The sequence below is a fragment of the Aquarana catesbeiana genome, linkage group LG02 (assembly GCF_042186555.1).
Source record: "Aquarana catesbeiana isolate 2022-GZ linkage group LG02, ASM4218655v1, whole genome shotgun sequence".
NCBI classification, from domain to species: domain Eukaryota; kingdom Metazoa; phylum Chordata; class Amphibia; order Anura; family Ranidae; genus Aquarana; species Aquarana catesbeiana.
The window spans coordinates 584,186,669-584,208,453 of record NC_133325.1 but is presented as its reverse complement, the minus strand read 5'-3'; the positions used below and the strand labels follow the sequence as shown (position 1 = coordinate 584,208,453).

General features: G+C 42.7%; 1 protein-coding gene across 1 annotated transcript in view; it reads left to right on the top strand.

Annotated features, from left to right (window-relative positions):
- The window catches only part of LOC141128744 (lysophospholipid acyltransferase 2-like), an 86,004-nt gene that overhangs the window by 7,365 nt on the left and 56,854 nt on the right, over positions 1–21,785 (top strand). Inside the window, exons 2-3 of the mRNA XM_073616210.1 lie at positions 1,209–1,354; positions 10,375–10,452. Coding sequence (XP_073472311.1) covers positions 1,209–1,354; positions 10,375–10,452 — 224 coding nt within the window. The remainder of the gene's footprint in view (positions 1–1,208; positions 1,355–10,374; positions 10,453–21,785) is intronic.

Below are 21,785 nucleotides of genomic sequence, written 5' to 3'. Positions count from 1 at the left end.
GAGGCCTTATGGCTGTCTGTTCCCTGGTCAGGAAGATACCCCTCTCTATTTGTCCTGTTTACTGTTATTGAAAGTGAAAGTAAAAGAGAATCCCAAATTTTGGGTTATCCCCAGATAATAGAGAGGGACACTAGTTCTGGTGACCTGGGGGTCCCCAAGGAATTCCCTTGATTTGCAGGGATTTCCTCTCGTTTGGCTATGGGACAGAAAGTGAAGGGAAATCACCCCAATGGGGCATAGATGGCAGGAAAAAAAATCTGACAGGGGTTATAACCCTCCCTTACTCTATCCAAAAATGAAAAATAGTTCTATATTAAGCCTGAGCTCACAGGCACATTTTATTAGCTCCTGTTAGCTGTGATAATTCACTAATATTGCCCATACATGCATTGGTTTTTCAAGCAATCAATTATTCTGTATTTATTTTGATTGGCTAAATGTCTGAAATGATTGTTTAGACACAGATAACTAATCTGTCAGCCTCAATCCTATCACTTTTGGCATCAAACACTTACAGAAATCAATGAGTGAAAATCCGAACTGATTGTTTAGGAATTGATTGATTGCTCCTTTTTCACCACAAAAATGAATTGGTTTGAAGGTGATCACAGTTTTTCCAGGAGGCCACATACTCTCGGCTTATCCCTGCGGGTAGGGTTCTCTGCATCCTCCAGTTTGTCATGTAGAAACCTCATGGATACAGCCACATGTCAAAATATGACAGCTGTACCTACATGCAGCTCAGGGAGGATGCCAGCATGAAAACACCTCAGCACCCATCTGAATGAAGTCTTTTTAATCAATTCAGAGATCAGTAATATCTTTTAAACATTTGATTTCAACTGTTTTGTGTTCTTTTCAATATCATTTCACCCAGAAGCATACAATCTTCACATAATTCAATATACAAACTAGCAGGTGTAAGGTTGACATTTTTTTTCTTAGAAAAAGATGTTTATCAGTGCTGCACATAAGTATATGTCACATTTGTATGAGAATGATCAATAAATGCAGCAACATTCCAGTTATGCTAGACATAGTTTGTTTATGGCTTTCTACTCCGCCATCTGGATGACCTTTGTGTAGAGTGACAATAGCTGATTCTGCTTTCCATACTTGTATATACTGATATAATAGTCTAACAGTAACAGTCATGGTCATAGAACCCTTTCAGCTGTTTACATATCCCTTTTTATCTTCTTCTTTAGCGCATTTTCCTTGTAGGGCAATTCTCTGCATTGATCCTGGCCTTCTTGTTCCGATATTACCTACCTCCCTCTCAGTATGGACCAAGAATCAGACATGGCGTGGCCTCCTTGCTGGGAATCTGCTTGTCAGTATACTGTTTTGGATGGTGAGAGACCCTTTAAGAACACTCCTTTTTTTTATTACCAAGAGATACTACACATTAAAAATTATATTACTGAAGAGACCTGACTTGATTGCCTTCGTTTCTCTATTGGAATATTTTTTCGCCTTTTATCTGAAGTTCTAGCCCCTTATGTTTTTGTTGGGATAGTAGCAAAGGGTTAGAACTTATCTCATTTTTAATTTTTTTTTTTTATTGCACTCTTGTTGGGGAGATTTACCCTCATTTCCTGTGGTGGACCCAAGGATCACAGGAACAGGAAGTGATTAGAAATCTCTCCAAATCAATCCAAAAAAAAGTTAAATAGTTGTGGGTTAAAGCTGGCCATATGCTATTAGATTTTTTTTCATTCAGCCTGTATGCTAAATTTAGAAAATCAGATTGCTTCAGTCGTGCTATACAGCACAGATGGACAAATCTGGGCTCCTGATTGGATGCAGCTGTTGTGCTGGCCCCATTGATTTTTCAATCATAAATTTCAAATGGACGCATTTTTTTTTTATTTTGTTATGTCTTTTTGATTGTAGAAAAAATAAAGCAAAAAAATTAAATAAAGCAATTTTAGTAGAGCATAAAGTGGCATACTTTATGCATTACTTCATCACTCCTGTGACCTGTTTTTAGCAGACAGCGGGCTTAAGCCTGCTGTCGGCTGACATCACACGTCACAGAGCTGGTCCAGGCTTGGGCAAGTTCACAACAACGAAGTCGGGTTCCGCCCACATGCTTGGACCGGCAGCCGGCTCAGCCTAAGAGGGCCCTGCTCAGAAGATCTTACAATCAACACAGAGAACTGAACAATCAAAGATCTATTGCTCAGTTCTCGATCTTCACAGAGCAGAGAGCCATGACTGTCAGTCAGTGCCTCTCTGCTCTGCCCCTCCAGTGCTCAATGGAGCGCTGGGCTGTGGAGGGAGCGGGAGCAGCTGGCTCAGGCTCTGAGAGGTGCACTGAGACTCTGAGCCAGCTGCCGGTTCAGGCTTCTGGATGGATCCTGACATTAAAGTTGGGATCTTTCCAGAGTCTGGACCGGCTGAGTGACATCAGTCAACAGTGGGCTTTAGCCCGCTGTCAGCTGAATACAGGTCACAGGAGAAGTAGGGCCAAAAGAGCTTTGGCCCAACGTCTCCTTTAAATAATGACAACATTATTAGTGATTCAATAGGTCCATACGTTAAATGTAAAAATTACTTTGGTCAATAGGTAGTATACAGGTGCAAGAGCTGAAGTGTTTAAAAAATGTATTTAAGTAAAGATGGGAAGGGTTAGAACCTCAATCAGGTCTTTATTGTTAAAAAAACAGTGTGGGTAGATTGTCGAGCCCCAATATAAAAGTCTCTACAAAAGTCTGTATTGGAGAGCAAAGTCAGCTTTCTAGAGACCAACAGGCTCAAATAGGTCCATGAGATGAAAGCTATGTACAGTATCTCACAAAAGTGAGTATACCCCTCACATTTTTGTAAATATTTTATTATATCTTTTCATGTGACAACACTGAAGAAATGACAATATACTACAATGTAAAGTAGTGAGTTTACAGCTTGTATAACAGTGTAAATTTGCTGTCCCCTCAAAATAACAACACACAGCCATTAATGTCTAAACCGCTGGCAACAAAAGTGAGTATACCCCTAAGTGAAAATGTCCAAATTGGGCCTAAAGTGTCAATATTTTGTGTGGTCACCATTATTTTCCAGCACTGCCTTAACCCTCTTGGGCATGGAGTTCACCAGAGCTTCACAGGTTGCCACTGGAGCCCCCTTCCACTCCTCCATGACAACATCATGGAGCTGGTGGATGTTAGAGACCTTGCGCTCCTCCACCTTCCATTTGAGGATGCCCCACAGATGCTCAATAGGGTTTAGGTCTGGAGACATGCTTGGCCAGTCCATCACCTTTACCCTCAGCTTCTTTAGCAAGGCAGTGGTTGTCTTGGAGGTGTGTTTGGGGTCGTTATCATGTTGAAATACTGCCCTGGGGCCCAGTCTCCGAAGGGAGGGAATCATGCTCTGCTTCAGTATGTCACAGTACATGTTGTCATTCATGGTTTCCTCAATGAACTGTAGCTCCCCAGTGCCTGCAGCACTCGTGCAGCCCCAGACCATGACACCCCCACCACCATGCTTGACTGTAGGCAAGACACACTTGTCTTTGTACTCCTCACCTGGTTGCCGCCAAACACGCTTGACACCATCTGAACCAAATAAGTTTATCTTGGTCTCATCAGACCACAGGACATGCTTCCAGTAATCCATGTCCTTAATCTGCTTGTCTTCAGCAAACTGTTTGCGGCCTTTCATGTGCATCATCTTTAGAAGAGGCTTCCTTCTGGGATGCCAGCCATGTAGACCAATTTGTCTGAGCACTGACAGGCTGACCCCCCTCCCCTTCAACTTCTGCAGCAATGCTGGCAGGCACTCAGACCTCTATTTACCAAAGACAACCTCTGAATATGACGCTGAGCACGTGCACTCAACCTCTTTGGTTGACCATGATGAGGCCTGTTCTGAGTGGAACCTGTCCTGTTAAACTGCTGTATGGTCTTGGCCACTGTGCTGCAGCTCAGTTTCAGGGTCTTGGCAATCTTCTTATAGCCTAGGCCATCTTTATGTAGAGCAACAATTCTTTTTTTCAGATCCTCAGAGAGTTCTTTGCCATGAGGTGTCATGTTGAACTTCCAGTGACCAGAATGAGAGATTGAGAGGGATAACACCAAATTTAACACACCTACTCCACATTGACACCTGAGACCTTGTAAAACTAACAAGTCACATGTCACACCGGAGAGGGAAAATGGCTAATCAGGCCCAATTTAGACATTTTCACTTAGGGGTGTACTCACTTTTGTAGCCAGCAGTTTAGACATTAATGGCTGTTTGTTGAGTTATTTTGAGGGGACAGCAAATTTACACTGTTATACAAGCTGTACACTCACTACTTTACATTGTAGCAAAGTGTCATTTCTTCAGTGTTGTCACATGAAAAGATATAATAAAATATTTACAAAAATGTAAGGGGTGTACTCACTTTTGTGAGATACTGTACATAGTAAAGGGAATAGATAAAATAGCCAGGTTAATTCAGGGACTTCTGCACCCCAAGTGCTGTTAGATCAGCTACCCTAATGAGGAACTGCACGATAAGCACACTAAGCCTGATAGCTGCACACTGCACACATGCTGGTGAAGGGGGACTGCTGAAGCACCTGAAACATGTTGGTTGTTTGCTCTGTTGCTGTCACCTTGACTATTATTAAATACTTGTGCTCTCTTCTTTTTACTGTGTACATAGAGTATTATTGTTGTCTATGTGTAGATTGGGAGGATTTCTCCTCACTTCCTGTGCTGGTGACAGGTGATCATAGAACAGGAAGTACAGAGAAATCTCCCTATAAGGGGCGAAGAGAACAATAAAAAGTGGTTTAAATCCATATTGAAGATTCTGCAGAGTGACTTCAAGTGATAGCTAGCTGCTGACTTCTGACTTTGAAACAGCTCTATTGAGTTTAGAAGAAATAATGTTTCTCATATGCTTCTAATTACTATGTGTACAACCTTGGGATCTCCCGGGCAAATAAGTACTGTTCTGCCTTAGATTTTAACCTATTTATTGCCAAACTTTTTCCTAAGACAGAGGGATTTATGTGTCCAACAGAGTTGCTGTGGTTTCCAGCTATGCTCTGACTAATGGAAAGCTGGTACTTGTCATCATGACTTTGCTGCGCTGTCTGGATTTATTTATAGTAGTACACTAGGTAATGTTTTGCTCTTTTGTACTTTTAAAACAAAGCAGTTAAGACATCTGTATATGGCACAGTACAACTAAGGGCATATGTTAAAATGGTTCTAAAGGCAGTTCTTTTCTCCTGAAATAAAAAGAGGTTTATACTTGCCTGCTCTGTGCAACGATTTTACACAGAGATATCCATTTCCTCTTCTTTAGCAGTCCCTTGCCGGAGCTGTCCACATCTTCTTCCTGCGAGTACCCCCATAGCAAGCTGTGTGCTGAGGGGGCACTCATGTGGTCACGCTCCCAAGCTAGGTTGTGAGCATCTGTAAACACGCACAGAGCGGCTCGGTCGTGTCCCCTGCTCTTTCCTCACAGGATTTGACTGACAGCAGCAGGAGCTAATAGTTGCCACTGCTGCATGTGAAGCCTGTGAGAGTGGGAAGAGAGGAGAGTGGGGCTGCTGGCAGGGGCAGCGTTGGATTGTGAGAGGGTGTCAAGTAAATATCTGGTGGGTGGCAGCCAGAACAAGTAGTAGGAAATGTTTTACCTTAATGCAAGGAATGCATTAAGGTAAAAAATGATTTGACTTTAGAACCACTTTACCAAACTTCCCCCTTTAAAAAACAAAACAAAAAAACACAGTGGCTGAGGAATTGGTGCAGGAAGGAGGGTTTTGGGTTCCTTTAGTAGGGATGGGCTGCACCTAAATGGGGAGGGTGCAACTCTGTTGGGGGAGAGAATGGCTAAAAAGTTGAAGGGGCTTTTAAACTAGATGGCGGGGGGGAGGGACCAGAGAACGTGATAGCCAGCAGTGCGTGAAGGTCACCGGGTGCTAATGGAGGCATTAGTGGTAATATAACCATAACACATAAACCCTGGGTAAGTGGATTGACAAAACATAATCACAGCCACAGAAAATCTGAGGAGGAAAAAATATGTGCCCGTACAAAACTGAGAGGCATGTTCACAAATGCCAGGAACCTAGCCAACAAAATGGAAGAACTGGAGCTGCTGATACACGAGGAGGATTTAGACTTCATGGGAATATCAGAAACTTGGTTTGACTGCTCACATGATTGGTCAGCATCTATCCAGGGGTATTCCTTGTATTAAGGGATAGTGAAGGTAGAAGAGGGGGAAAAGTGTGCCTATATATTAAGAATGATTTATGAGTGGACGTGAGGGACGCCATTGCAAATGGGGCAAGGAGGGAGGTAGAATTCATGTGGGTGGAACTTCAAAGGGAAGAGAGAAGTGGGAAATTAATAGTGGGGGTATGCTACAGGCCCCCTAACCTGAAGGATGAGGAGGAGTTGGATCTCCTGTCACAGATAGAAAAAACAGCAAGGCAGGGCAATGTCATCCATCTTAATCGGGGACATCAATTATCCAAATATTGACTGGGCAGAAGAACCAGCTCACTCATTTAGGACCTGTCATTCCATAAATGTCTTATAGGACAACTTCATGTCTCAATTAGTGGTTGCCCCGACTAGAAAGAATGCATTGCTGGATCTATTAAATACAAATAACTCAGATCTGGTCGCAGATGTGGAAATATGGGACAACTTGGGAACCAGCAATCACAGGATAATTACATTCAGCATATATCATAGGAAAAGGAGGCACGAAGGTAGTACAAGAACACAAAATTTCAAAGGAACCAACTGAGAAAAAATGGGAGTACTTTAGGAACACATTAAATAAAGGTATTATCCAGTGCATTCCAATGGGCAATACAAATAAAAGAGCTAAGATTAAACCTGGGTGGCTAAACTTTTAATGCAAAAAGACAAATTAAGGAGAAAAAATGTATAAAAATATAAAGCTGAGGGGTCATTGTCAGCATTCCAACACTACAAGGAATGCAAGTGTAAGAACGCAATCAGGGCACCTAAAATAGACCATGAGAGACACATAGCAGAGGAGAGTGAAAAAAAATACCAAGAAATGTTTTGAATATATTAACAGTAAAAAAGCGAGGTCAGAGCATATTGGCCACATAAGAATGATGACAGGAAGTTGGTTACAAATGACATGGAGAAAGCAACTGTACTAAATGCATTCTTCTCCTCAGTTTTAACAAAGGAAAAGGAAGGGTATAATAACCATGAGTATATTGTTAGTAACATACAGGGCCGCTGAAAAGGCATTACAGCTGGTCCTCCTGTACCAGGCCTGCCCCCATCAGTGCAAAAGTGGGGCCCGGGCACCTGCCGAGCAGGAGGGACGGATGTACTGCTTTTTTGCTTCTCTTGTGGCTCTTCCTGCAGTGCTGACAGTTCTTCTCCTCTCCCTCCATCCCTCGAGCAGAGCTGCAAGGCGATCTATTCAAGTCTCTGTGCTGGCCAGGCACCATTCAGAAGCAATGTTTGTTTTTACACACTGCAGCCAGTGAAGATTCCTGTCGTCAGAGCATGCCTGAGCTCCTTGCTTCTCTCCCCTTCCTCTTCTTTGCAGTCATTGGCTGCTAGGTGTCCTAGCAACCAATACCAGTGGACACAGCTCCACCTCTCAACTCTGCCCCCTCAACTCCGGCTCCCGCTATCTGGCTTCCATCGGCTCCTGCTCTGAGGCGAGGGGACTTACAGCGTTCAGACGGGGGAGGGAGGTTGCCTCTGTGAACTGACCTCTGCTTCCTGCTTCTCTAACCAGCCTGACAGCCTGAACAGAAAGATTAGTCTCTCTGCCCTGCCCAAATTTCAGCCCACCATTATCCCCTAACCTGCATAACACTGCTAATCTTTCTTCTACCCCTACCTCCCAACTGTTCCAGAATGAGCCAAACTGTCCTGGGATTTCATTGAAAACCTGGCGTCCTACCGATCCAGGCTAAATCCTAGAGCCCATTGCCAGTTTCAGCACCTGGCTCCATTAATCCCCCTGCTCCGATCCTGGGGTCCGATCCCCCTGCAGCACAGAAGGATTCTCCTCCTCTCCCTCCCACTAGGTGCACTGCAGGGGTTCCAGTATCTGCACCCAGCACCCCCACTGACGTTCTAATTACTACCCACCCCCCCCCACCCCCCACTGCTCCTATCTTCTCTGTATGCCCTCTTCCCCCCTTACACCGTTGCCAGATTCCCTCCTCTCCCTTCTACTGGCTGCAGCTGCTGCAGGGAGAGCCACATCAGGGAATCGGTTCCAGTTGTGCCATCCCTCTTCACTTTCTGATCTACCCCCTCTGTGCAGGCTGCAGCTCAGATTCCCCCTGTGTGCCCCCCCCCACACACACAGTGCTGCCAGTTTCCCCCATGTGCTTTTCCACCTGCTGCTGCACTGCAGGGCACTCAGGGGAATCTTTGCAGGATAGAGAGCTGGAGCTGCCTGTTACTCTATGAGGATGCAGCGGCTGTACAAACATAACCACAGGTCCTAATTTGACAGGTGTGCAGATGTGGGCATGAATACACACTTTCCTTATTTGGGGCCGTACACCTGTATCCAAACGCCTGTCAACTTAGGACCTGTGGCTGTGTTCATGCCGTCAACTGCATCTTTATAGCATATCGGCATAAGGCTGACTGCACACAGCTCCAACCACATAAACAAACTGCTGATTCACACTCTACAGACCACTGCACCCACTCGAATGAGCCCTAGGACCTCATCCATTTACAGAGCTTTATTTATTAACTCAATACCATTATATCTGTAATATTTAGCAGGAATTTTGTATGTTATGTAGCGTTTGTGTTTGCTAGTAATGATTTTATTGTATTTTTAGTGAGAATGTCATTTTTATTTTTTTTGGGGGGGGGGGGGGCAGGTAGGCTGTACGGGGCCCTGTAATTTCTAACAGCAGCCCTGGTAACACATCACTGAATGAACCCTTGTGGATAACAGAAGCTGGTGTCTGAAATAGACTTGAAAATCTTAACACAAATAAATCACCAGGACCAGATGGAGGGGATGATTAGGGGACTATATCCAAGAATTTGCTGGAAAAAAAAACATATCAGTAGTAATCAGTATTGATTTATGAAAGATCATTCTTGCCAGGCCAATCTGTTAACATTCTATGAGGAAGTGAGCTGCCATCTAGATAGGGGGAGGCCTGTGGCTGTGGTGTATCTGGATTTTGCAAAAGCATTCAATACAGTTCCCCATAAAGGCTTAATTTACAAACTGAGGTCTGTAGGCATGGACCATAGAGTTTTTTCATGGATAGAAAACAAGAACATGTCCAAAGGGTGGTGATAAATAGCATGTACTCAGACTGCTCTGGACTGGTAAGTGGGGTACCCCAACACTCTATCCTAGAAACAATTCTCTTTAATTTATTCATAAATGACATTGAGGTTGGTATAAATTGTTCAATCTCAGTGTTTGCTGAGGATACAAAGCGAAGTAGAGCAATAACTTCACAGCATAGAAACCTTACAAGGAGACCTCAATAAAATAATGGGGTGGGCAACTACATGGCAAATGAGGTTTAATGTTGAGAAATGTAAAGTAATGCACTTGGGTCCTACAAACTTGAATGCAAATTGCTCACTAGGGGGGGAACCTCTGGGGGAATCCAGGATGGAAAAAGATTTGGGGGTTCAAGTAGATGACAGACTCAGCAATGGTACATAATGCCAAGCTGCAGCAAGCAAAGCTAGCAGAATATTAGTATGCATAAAAAAAGGGATTTTACTCCAGAGAAAAAAAACGATTCTCATGCCATTTTTTAAAACTCTGGTTCGGCCACATCTGGAATATGCCATCCAGTTTTGGTCAACAATCCTCAGGAGGGAGGTGTGGGAACTGGAGAGAGTCCAGAGAAGGGCAACAAAGTTAACAAGAGGACTAGAGGACCTCATTTACGAGGAACGACTACAAACACTAAACTTAGCCACTCTGGAGAAGAGACGCGATATACAAATATCTCAATTGTGATTCTAACATAGGGAATAAACTATTTAGTCTCAGGTAATGTAAGAAGACACAGGATACTTTTAATCTTAAACTGCGTAGTGGTTTTTTTTCACTGTCATGGCAGTAAGGATGTGGAGTTCACTTCCACAATTGGTGCTGCCAGCGGGAAGTAGTGATAGTTTTAAAAAACCTCTTGGAGGCGTATCTTAGCAAACACAGTATACAGGGATATGGGAAATTATTTTTGCCATGAACACACATACACTAAGTACACAGGTTGAACTGGACTGGTGTCTTTATCCAACCTTACCAACCTATGTAATTATGTATCACCTGCTTTTGTCTAGCTCAAAACACATGAAAAGCTGCAAGATATTAACCTTTATATGTTTTTTTTCCTGTTTATATTCCAGGCTCACCCTGTTCCTGATAGGAGAAGTTTTCTTATGCTACCTCATGCTTCTTTTTATTGATCCCAGAAAAGTACATGTGTAAGTTTTATGTGATTGGTGCTTAAAACATATCTAAACCCAGCAACAGAAATGTATTATATGAGGGTTCTGCATATTTTTTAACTCTATTATATTATAAAAGTGTGGACACTTTTTGAAGACCCCTCGTATATTGCAGCTTACCAGTCCTTAGATGTGATGGCTGCATTAGTATTATTTGTTAAGCATTTTTATCCTTATTTTAACCTGACAATCCTGCCAGTAACACACTTCATGTCCTCGGCTGACAAAGATCTACCGATCTGTGGAGGAGATCTCCCATATCTGTGGAGGAGCAGCGTTGTCACTCTAGGACGTGACCATAGAACACCTCCCTCTTTTTATCTACATAACATACAGGGAAGTGTTCTGTCATCCACAGAGAGAGCTGGAAGCAATGATAACTAATAAGATTTCAGTACAAGCAGAGATCACAGGAAGGTATAAGCTCACAAGATTTCTGGCAGGATCAACAGGTTATTTTGTACTCATTGAGCAGATATAAAAAATGACATAGTTTACAAATCAAATAAGGTTAATTGTTAAGGTTCACATACACTTTGAAGAAGTAGTAAACTCTACTGATTTTTTTAAATGGACCCCTACAGATTTATGCAATAATGTGCTAGTATGCACATTTAATACATCAGTGTTCTCTGAATGCAGAGCGCACCATGCGCAGTGATGTCATCAGCTGAATGGGAATATTTCCAGTGCAAGTTTAAGAGATATTCACCATACCTACAGATAAGACTTATTATAAGCTTACCTTTAGGTACAACTTTAAACTATGAGTTTGCTACCACTTTGAGTCTGACTTTTTAAATTGTGCACTGTTATAGTTTTCCATTGTTCCACATTTAATGCATTATTATAGCTATCTGTATGGTGGATCCGGGGGCTCATTCACCACATTCACATAAATGCCATATATAGTGCAGTTTAACATGCATTGACAAATGAGAATGTATTTTGTTTCTGTAGGATTCCCACTATCACACTATTCCCACTACCACACTATTCTCACTACTGCACTACATTACAATGCATTGTGAAAGAGCCATGCATTCTGCATTCTAGCATGGTCCACTGGACAAATTGCACAGTTTTATACTTTTCTATGTGTGTTTTTGTATGAATGAGCCCAGTAGTTCTTACTAGAACACAATATTACCAGTATGAATGGGCATCTTGCTTCAGATGAGTCAAAATATATCTTTCTGCATTATCCTTGTGACGATGAACCCCAGGCAGCCAATGATTTGCTTCTGGCCAGTTTGTTGGCATCCACTATACACTGGACAAATTGCACAGTTTTATGCTTTTCTATGACGTGCAATGACTGTCTCAGACACAAAGGGCCAATTAACAAATTGTCATATGTCAGTTTCAAAATATCTACAGATAACAGACACATTGTTGAGAAATCGTTTATCCGGAAAGCTTTAATAATGTATAAAGACAAAAAGCAAGTTGTTTGCCTCATGTAAGAATGTCATGCATACCAGCATTTTTTTTTTTTGCACATATCACCACTAACAGCTTTAATCAGGTATAGAAATGGTAAGAGAAGACAGAAATACAAATAAATGTAATCTGAATATCAGTGATCTTTTAAAGGGAAATGATAGTGTATTCTTGCATAAAATTTGAGGCATTTTAATTTAACTTTAACATTTTTACAAACATTCTTCCATATTTTAGTTATTGTAAATTAGATAAGCCATTAGACCTGTTATCAGTTTAGGTCATTTACTTTCTTCTTACAACTGATGAGATAAAATATCACATAGGGCAGCGTTTCTAAACCTTTTTTTACCTCAAATGAATCTGTGAAATAATTTATGGTTACTGTGTGAGCTACTGTATGTCATACACATTTCTCCACATTATCTTACTTTTTAGTATGCATTTTTTCAGATTTTGAAAATCTATGACTTTGTGCACAGTTCACACCAAAATATGTGCTTCCTACACCATGCTCAAAACGCACTGGGTGTGTGATCTGCTGCAGGTATCAATGTATTCCTAATGATACCCCAAACACAGATCGCAAACACAGTTTGTCTGCACCAGATTGCATAGTACCGCAGTACCATGTGATCTGGTTGCAGTGCATTTTTAAAATTAGCGCATGCAGTTTTTCAATGAATGTACTGAAAATTACACTGCACTAAATCGCACAGGAATCACGCAGAAACTCAGACCGCGTTCCTGTGTAATTCAGATGTCAACTGGCCCCAAAGGTCTCCAGGAGGCACAATGTTCATACCCTGTTCTCCTAACAAGTGCAATTCTAAATGCAATTTCTATGTTTCTTTCAACATGCTGTAGTTCCTTCATCTTTTATAACTATGGATGAGATGTGTACATGGAATTTACTCTCTATAACCCATCTGACCATTTGAGAACTATACTAATAAATTTCTTGTGAAAGAATAATTTATGGATACATTAGCATGATCAGTAAGTTGTAAAGAAAATAAAAAGAAATAGGGAATGTGGTGCACCTAGAACATCTGACACCCAGAGCAGTTCATTTTTTTAACCTCCCTCCAAAACTTTACTTTCAGTAATAATCATAAATTTAAACAAAAATGATAACAGCAAGAAAAGAAATGCACTGAAAATTGTAGTGTCCTTTTACATTGGTGGTCAGTAGAAAAATGTCCCTTTATACTTTTGGTTATTGGTTTTCCCCTTTACATTTGTGTCAGTGGAGAAGTACTCATTTACATTGATGGTCACTAATATATCAGATGGATATCAGAGCAAAAAATTCCATCTACACTGAAGGTCATTTAGAAAAAGGTTCCCTTACACTGGTGATCAGTTGGTGAGGTGCTCCATTACATTGGTGGTCAGTAGGAAAGGTGCCTCCTTACATTGGTGATCAGTGAGAGAGGTGCCCTCTTACATTGGTGGTCAGTGGAAGAGTCGCCCCCTACATAAGTGATCAATGAGAAAGGTGCCCTCTTACACTGGTGTTCAGTGGGAGAAATTCCCTTTACATTGGTGGTCAGTGGGAGAGGTGCCCTCTTACATTGGTTAGTGAAGAGGTGCCCTCAGTGGGAGAAGGGCCACCTTACATTGGTTGGTTCCACCCACATTTTTCACTCCTCACCATGCAGTACTAATGTGCATCATTAAAATGAATTGGCAATTTATTTATTTTTTTTTTCTGTTCACTTACCTGATTTATGCCTATATCTAATTTCAATTCCTCCTTTGGCCTCCGCGGCGCCGTACGTCATATCCAAGTTTTGCATTGGCTCCTGGGAGATCTTGGTCAGCTTGGCATGGCACTGTTCCTGTAACATTTAACATTGGCGTCTATGGAAAATCTTGGTCAGCTCGACATGCAAGCTGACCAAGATTGCATTGCACTGCACATGCGCAAGATCTGCAGGTGCGTGCTGGGTAGCCAGCATGCACAGAATGTAGAAAGAATGACACAGGGCTTCAGATGCCCACACTGGAGATGGCCGCGCTGTGCAGGAACTTCACAAAGTAAGAAAACGATGCTGCACGAATAGAAAACTAGGCATAGTTTACAGCATGCATTTGTTACATTGCACGAGGCATGAGTAATCTAGGGGTATTTTTATCTTAACAGTCATATTTCGGCCGGAACTCCGCTTTAAGAATCATTAGTGGGGTAACATTTTTGAATCATTAGTGGGGTCAAATCGACGTTCATTTTTGACCACAGTGAAAAGAAAATTCAGAGGAACAGGATGGAAATTTTCTCTTGAACAAACAACTTTATGTAAGAATGTTGTGTCCTGTGAATTTCAAGTTTAACTCATAATCATTCAGATAATTATGCCGATCCTCAAAAGTTCCCCACACCTCTGGAGGTAGCAATCCCCATCGAACATAAAAAATGTGAAGAATTAAAAAAGGATTGGAAAAGGTTAGAAAAATGTTTGTTTTTTACAGGTGTGGAGCCTTTATGGGAGCTAAGTTCTCTCCGTCCCTCCCCAACCTGTTCATGGGTTGGTGGGAGAGGTCCCGCATATTTGGTGCTGGCAATCCCTATCAATCCTCTGTAAAGGCATACTTTCACTACATAGATGAACTGCTGTTTATTTGTTCCTCAGAGATTGTAAGTCTTGAGGATTAGCTTAATTATCTGAATGATAATGAGTTAAACTTGAAATTCACAGGACATATGGATCCTAATTCGATTTCCTTCTTGGAAGTTAATTTATCCATTGAAGGGAATTGGGTTACATCGAGACTGGTCTCTGGCAATACAGCACTCAGAGCCAATTCGGGACACCCCCTTCACACCATTAAAAGCATCCCTGTTGGCCAGTTTTTGAGACTCCGTAGAGCAGCCTTTTTCAACAAGTTTCAAGAAACTTGAGGTTTCTTCAGGGGTGCCTTGGCAAAATGTCTAAAAAATGCCCAAAAATTGTAGACAAGTCGGTGGGTGGATGAAACCTACCTTTTAGTTACACAAAGCCACAGGTTTTCATTGTGCACCATTACGACCTTCTAGCCGCCAGCATCCTAACAACCAATGACATCATGAGTTGATGAGGAAGTCAGTTGTCCTCACAGCATCCTTGTTTGATTCTCTCCAGACCCTCTCCGTTACATTAGCTGGGGGGTCACATTAGCTGAGTGAAGGAGGAAAAATTGAGGAAGAAGAGAAACATTGGCATAGTAGTCAGTACCAGTGTGCAAAAGTGTATTTGATTTGGAAGAATAAAACACCTCTAACGCTGGGTGTCCTACATGTGTGGATGTTGATGCATTATGTAAAACTATTAGAATAGCTTTTTACATTTTAGAATGGGGTGCCTCGAGACTGTCCATAATTTTAAAGGGTGCCTTGACTGAAAAAAGGTTGAGAAACACTGTTCTAGAGTTTGCAGTGATGATACTAATTTTGACAAAGAGGCTAAACTGATGTGAGATCGCTTTGTGTGTAGGGATTATTCAGAATCTGTTCTGATTAGAGCATTGAGTATTGCTAATAAAACATCCCGTGAGGAATTACTGTAAGGTAAAACGAGAAAAGGTTTCTGGATGCAATAATATTCCGGTCTTTTTCACACCCTACAATGCTGAGTTTAATAAGATTGGAAACATTGTTGAAAGGTATTTGCCTATTTTGTATAATGATCCAATCTACAGTACAAGTACTGTCTCAGGGCATTAAGGTAGTCTCCCGCAGGGCACTGAAATTAGCCAGGTACCTGTCTCCAAGATGTTTTCCCAGCAGGAAGGAAAATCCTTCACACTGGCTTCAGTTCAAAGGTACTTTTGCATGTGGCATTAGTGGATATCCCTGCTGTTCATATATAAACCACTTCAGCCCCGGAAGGATTTGCCCCCTTCCTGACCAGGTCATTTTTTTGCGATACTGCACTGCGTTGCTTTAACTGACAATTGCGCAGTCATGCGACGTTGTACCCAAACAAAATTTCTGCCTTTTTTCCCCACAAATAGAGCTTTCTTTTGGTGTTATTTAATCAACTCTTCAGTTTTTATTTTTTGCGCTATAAACAAAAAAAAGCGTCAATTTTGAAAAAAACACAATATTTTGTAGTTTTTGCTATAATAAATATCCCAATTTAAAAAAAACAAACAATTTTTTTCCTCAGTTTAGGCCGATATGTATTCTTCTACATGTTTTTGGTAAAAAAAATCACAAAAATCGTATATTGATTGGTTTGCGCAAAATTTATAGCGTCTAAAAAACGGGCTAAATTTATGTCATTTTTATTTTTTTATTTTTTTTTTACTAGCAATGGCAGCGATCTGCGATTTTTATCAGGACTGCGACATTGCGGCGGACAGATCTGACAATTTTTGACACTATTTTGGGACCAGTGAAATTTATACAACGATCAGAGCTAAAAATAGCCATTGATTACTGTATAAATGTCACTGGCAGGGAAGGGGTTAACACAGATCCCGGTTCTCGCTCTGTCATGAGCGATCACGGGTGCCCAGCGGTCATCGCACCCGCCGGCCACGCGCATCGGCTCTGGGGACACGTGGCGGGCGTGTGTGCGCGCCTCCAGCAGCGCGCGTGTGCCTGCTGTGACGTCTAAAAAGAAGCAACGCACAGCTACGGCGATTTGCGCAGCCGTGCCAACCTGCCGCAGTATTACTGCGGCGGCTGATCGGCTAGTGGTTAAGAGGGGAGATTCTGTGCATTCTACTAGTAATTGCAGAAATCATGACATTACTTCTTTCATCAATTGTAACACTAAGTATTTGTATATGTGTGATTACTTGCGGCCCTTGTCATATTCAGTATGTTGGTCGTACCACATGCACAGATTGAGGGACCGCCTGCATGACCATCTTTATGATATTCACAAGAAACATTCAACCATTGTAGCTAATCTTTTTAATGGTTGTCATGCAGGTGACCTCTCAGCTTTATCTATACAGGGTGTACAAAAGATCATAGTCCCCAGGAGGGGTGGTGATAAGTTTAGGCTTTTATGTAAAAAGGAAGTGTTTTGGATCTTCTGTCTGGGTACATTGAGACCCGTAGATCTCAACCATGAATGGGATATTTCACATTCTTATGAATGAATATAGTCCATTTTTTGTTTTTGCCACAATTTGTCCTGATAGACATTTGTTCTAATCCTTTTTTTTTTTTGATTTTTCATTTTTTTTTAATTTTCTTTTTTATTTAGTTTGTGTTTCATATAATTTATTTGATTTTGTAATCTGTTATATATGTTGGAATTTTTGTATTCTTAAATGGGGGCGTTTTTTTTCACACAGATTTCTCTAATCACATGTGACATCACAAATATATATATACTGTATATCTCTGTATGGAACATATGCATGTGAGCTATGACTAAGCACTAAGTAAGTGTGTGTGAAACATGTTAGCTGGTTCTGCTTTTCTTCTCTATTTGTGTTTTTGGAATTGTTTTTATGGACTTGCTGAAATAAAGGTGAATTTACTGGACGTATGTCCAACCAGGTCTCTTTTTGCAACCTTAGTGTGGTACTGAAAAGCAGGGTGCAGAGCCTATGTAGCGTGAATAAATATATCTGTCCCCAAGTGTGACCAATATATACAAAGGCTCTTAGTGCTAGTTTAAGACAAGAAGCAGCAGGGTAATGGGAAATAGTTAGAGGTTAGCATAGATTTCATGTGCACTTTATGGAACAGGTTTAGGGTAAGATTTATAGGTAAGTTGAGTTTACATAGGCCTTATGAACACTAAACATTTTTTTCCTCCCCTGGACACCTACTCCAGATGAGGAAAAAGTATGGTTAAAAATGCCTAAAACTGCATTTTGCACATGCATTAGTGTTAAAGCATTCTATTGGTCAGAATATGAATTTATTCTGGCCATTAGAATGCATTAACGCATGAACGTGCCTAAAAGCGACTTTATGTGCATTTACTATTTTATTTTCACCCAAACACTTCTCTTCTGAGCATGTTTTTTTTTTCTACCTCTCAATGCCCCAGCCTCTGTAAAAGCCTATGTATGCATGGACACATAGGCTAGCACGGAGAGGCGTTTAGAGGCAGAAAAAAAGCCAAACTCCCTTAAAAGCGGTGTTTTGATGCCCAGTAAGCTTGAGGCCTTAGAGGCATGTTTAAGATTAGAGTTAAAGTGATTGTAAATGATCACCTTGTAAAACAGCTCATTCAGTTTAAAATAGAAATGAAAGGCAAAAATTTGTGTATAGGTATAAAAAAAAACATTATAGGGAGGGCGCATGCGCGTGAGCACCGCAGACGACCGCCTGATCTACTAGCTCCGCGCCATTGGAACAAACCCGCTCGGATAGCATAGCACAGTCCGCATCCCGCCACTTATCTCTTACCTCCCGTGGCTCCTGAACACCCCGGGCACCCAGTGGTTATGTACCGCTCTTCCAAGCAGCAACGGAAGGACCGCAAGAGCTCTAAGGCCGCCCCAGCAGCACACAAGGGCAAAGGCAAAATGGTGCCTGAACCTCCGGAGCCTGGTGACTCCACACAGCTCTCTCCAGCCTCCACCAGTTTCCTACGGTCTTAGTAAGTCCAATACCAAATGACTGTGCTGGCCAAGTTCCGCTCTTTTGTGCGGGATGAAATTACCATGGCCACCCGCAAGCTCTCCTTGATTTAGTGAAGGGCCTTAAAGAGATAGGCCACCACACAAATCAGTTAGAACACCGCATGGACCTGGCTACTACTGTGCTAGAGGGCCATGAGGAGAAAGTAGATAAAATGTCAGCAAAACTGGAAGCCATGCGAGATAAACTTGAAGATGCAGAGAATAGGGCCCACAGGGGTGACCTCCTCATCCGGGGTATCCCTGAAGCTGTCCCTGACCTACAGGGCGTAGCAATTGCTTTCTTTCAGTAATTGGTGCCCGAGATTCCTCTTGAAACGGAGTTTGACCGTATTCACCGTTTCTCGCCCCCAAACCTTCGGAGGGCCCGTCCCGGGACATAATTATCAAATTTCACTAGTACCGTACTAAGGAGAGACTCCTGCAGTCTGCTAGGGAACTGCAAGACCTTTCCTTCCAAGGCAACCCTCTCCAGCTGTTTGCGGACCTCTCACCAGTTACCATCGCAAGGTGCCGAAGCTTGAAGCCCTATCTCCAAGTTCTGCAGACACAAGGGACCAAATACAGATGGGGGTTCCCCTTTAAACTCTCACTCTCATATCAGGGCCAACAGTTCCATGCCTCCTCTCCATCTGATCTGCGATGCCATTTTCAGGAGCTACAGTACGACTTGCCTTCATCCCAGGAGGAAACAGCGTCCACATCCTCTCGGCCAAGATCTTCTCAGCCTTCTTGCCCACTTTCTCAACCTTCACAAAAGTCTCAACCCCACTCTCAGAGCCTGTGATATCTGCAGGCCAAGCATTTTACGAAGGTCCCTATGGGCTGATGGTGGTGGCCTCATCTTTCTGACTGCCATACATTACTATTACCCCGGTGATCTATTGGGGATGGGCGGGTGCATTTGATACTGTTCTTTGCTGTGCTCATATGTGTAGTACCTGGTAGAATCCATCCCGCTGTTCCTGTACTTTCATAGAGCTGAACTGATCTCTCTGGTGTTTGTCCCCTACCCACATGACCCCAAACTCGGATTTGGGACTGTCGGTCGCTGCCCAATTAAGGGCCAGACCCTCCTGTGAGATGGTGGCCTTGGGAGTTGTGACCTACAATGCTCAATGCCCTGAGGTACCTAATTTTGGGTATTAATGTTGGCTTTTTCTATCACCTAGTCACCTGTTGCCCTAGTTGCTCCAGAATATTCTTGACTACTGTACGGTGGGTGGGTGTATGTTATCCAGACAAGACTGTTAACTTAATATAGGTTGGCTGTGCCTTATGGGCAGCCCACAATTTTTTTTTTCTATAAGGGTTGGATGAAAGCGACCCCCAGTCCTCAACTGGTGGTGTATGTGACCGAGTAGATGTATTCCATCCCTGTTTAACCTGTTACAGAGCCTTTTTGCTCATGTTTGTCTTACATTTTACAACTATTTATTTAATGGCCTGAATTTGTTGTGCTGGTTTCTTTGGTCGCTTGCTCTCCCTGGGAGGCGCCGTTTGGAGATAGCGGCCCTGGGAGACCGAGGGACCTCCTTGTACCTATATGTATAAGTCTTTTTTTTTTTTTTAACAGAAAATTTTTATTAAACAAATCAGCATTACAGCATAGTCAGCAACAGATATTCATAACGTTTCCATACATGCATTGTCTTACAGTGGAAATCAATATTCGGAGATTATTAACCTAGAAATATATAGTGCAATCAATTCTGTAACGGAGTAAAGCAAAACCGCATCTTATACAAACTGGATAATCATTTAGAGCCCCTCTCTGTGTCTTACTCTCATATATTGAAGGGTGCGGAATCCGTCTCCCGGGATGGAAGGCAAACAAGGTCGTGCCAGTACTATGTGGGATATCATGTCAGGTGTGATAGATAGGTGGGGGGGAATCCCCCAAAACACGGGGAGGGGAAATCCCAGTCACTCAAGCTCACCCCGACACATCCCCCTGCCCACGGACGTCTATCCAAGCCGACCACACTTTGTCAAACTTTCATAGGCGAGTTTGTACAGGGGTAGTACTGAGTCGACAGACCTTTGCCAGGATTCGAGGGTGGGGGGGTTGGCCGACTTCCAGTGCAGCATTATTTCCCTCTTAGCGTAAAACAGTAAGAACGTAATGCAAAGATTGGTGTATCTGTCCCCCTCAACCTCCTCCAGATAGCTCAGCAGGAGCACCAAGGGCTCCGCTGGTACCCGTGTCCCCCCCCAGTTCGTTCAGCTTCCCGGCCACCCCCTCCCAATATGTCCGGAGTTTGGGGCAGGACCAGACCATATGCCAGAATGTCCCATCCTCATTTCTACAACTAGGGCAGCACAGGTCTAGATGCGGGTATATGCTGTCCATTCTATGCGGGGTGAAGTATGTCCTGTGAATGAACTTAAGTTGGATGAATCTGTCTTTGGCGGCTATCATAGAAGGAATGAAGGTAGATATGCAGTCTTCCCATTCGTCCTCTCACAAAGCTGGGATGTCCTCCTTCCATTTGTCCAATGAACGAGTGGGTGTGGCGTCATGGGCCACCGTCAGGTAAAGATAAAGAGTAGAGAGGGGTTTTCCTATCACGCTAGAGGTCAACAGTCACTCAATTGAGTCAGATTCAAGAGTCAGCATTTCCATGAACTTGGCCCTCATTGCATGTCTCAGTTGCCAGTACTTGAATTCAAAGGAGTTGGGCAGTAAGAATTGGTGCTTTAGTTCCGGGAAGGGCATGATCGTCCCATTCAGTACGATGTGATTAACAGTGGTGATCCCCCGTCTTGCCCATTGGGAGGGGTCAGGGATGTCGGAAAGGTGAGGTAATTTAGGGTTCCCCCAAAGTGGAGCGTGTGGGGACATACAGTTCGGTTTGCTGTAAATGGCTCTGGCCTCCTGCCAAACCCGGATTGTCGTCTTCATGGGGGCTGTCAAGGGGTGGGGCGCTTTCATCCCCCTGAACACCAGATTGCTCAAGGCCGCATAGGACCCCAGAATAGCAGCCTCCAGTCTCACTGCCGGATTTTGTTTGGGTTGAGAGAACCACCAACGTACTGTGACGAAGATGGCTGCCCAGTAGTATAAGAGGAAGTTGGGCAATGCCAATCCCCCTCCCGATAAGGGGAGGTACAATATCCATTTTGCCACTCTAGGTGGCCTCCCAGCCCAAATAAATGAGGTCAGTATTCCCTCCAAGCACCTAAAAAAGGCTTTAGGTATATGTGAAGGGATGTTTCGGAAGAAATACAGAAATTTTGGAAGTAATATTATTTTCAGGAGATTAACC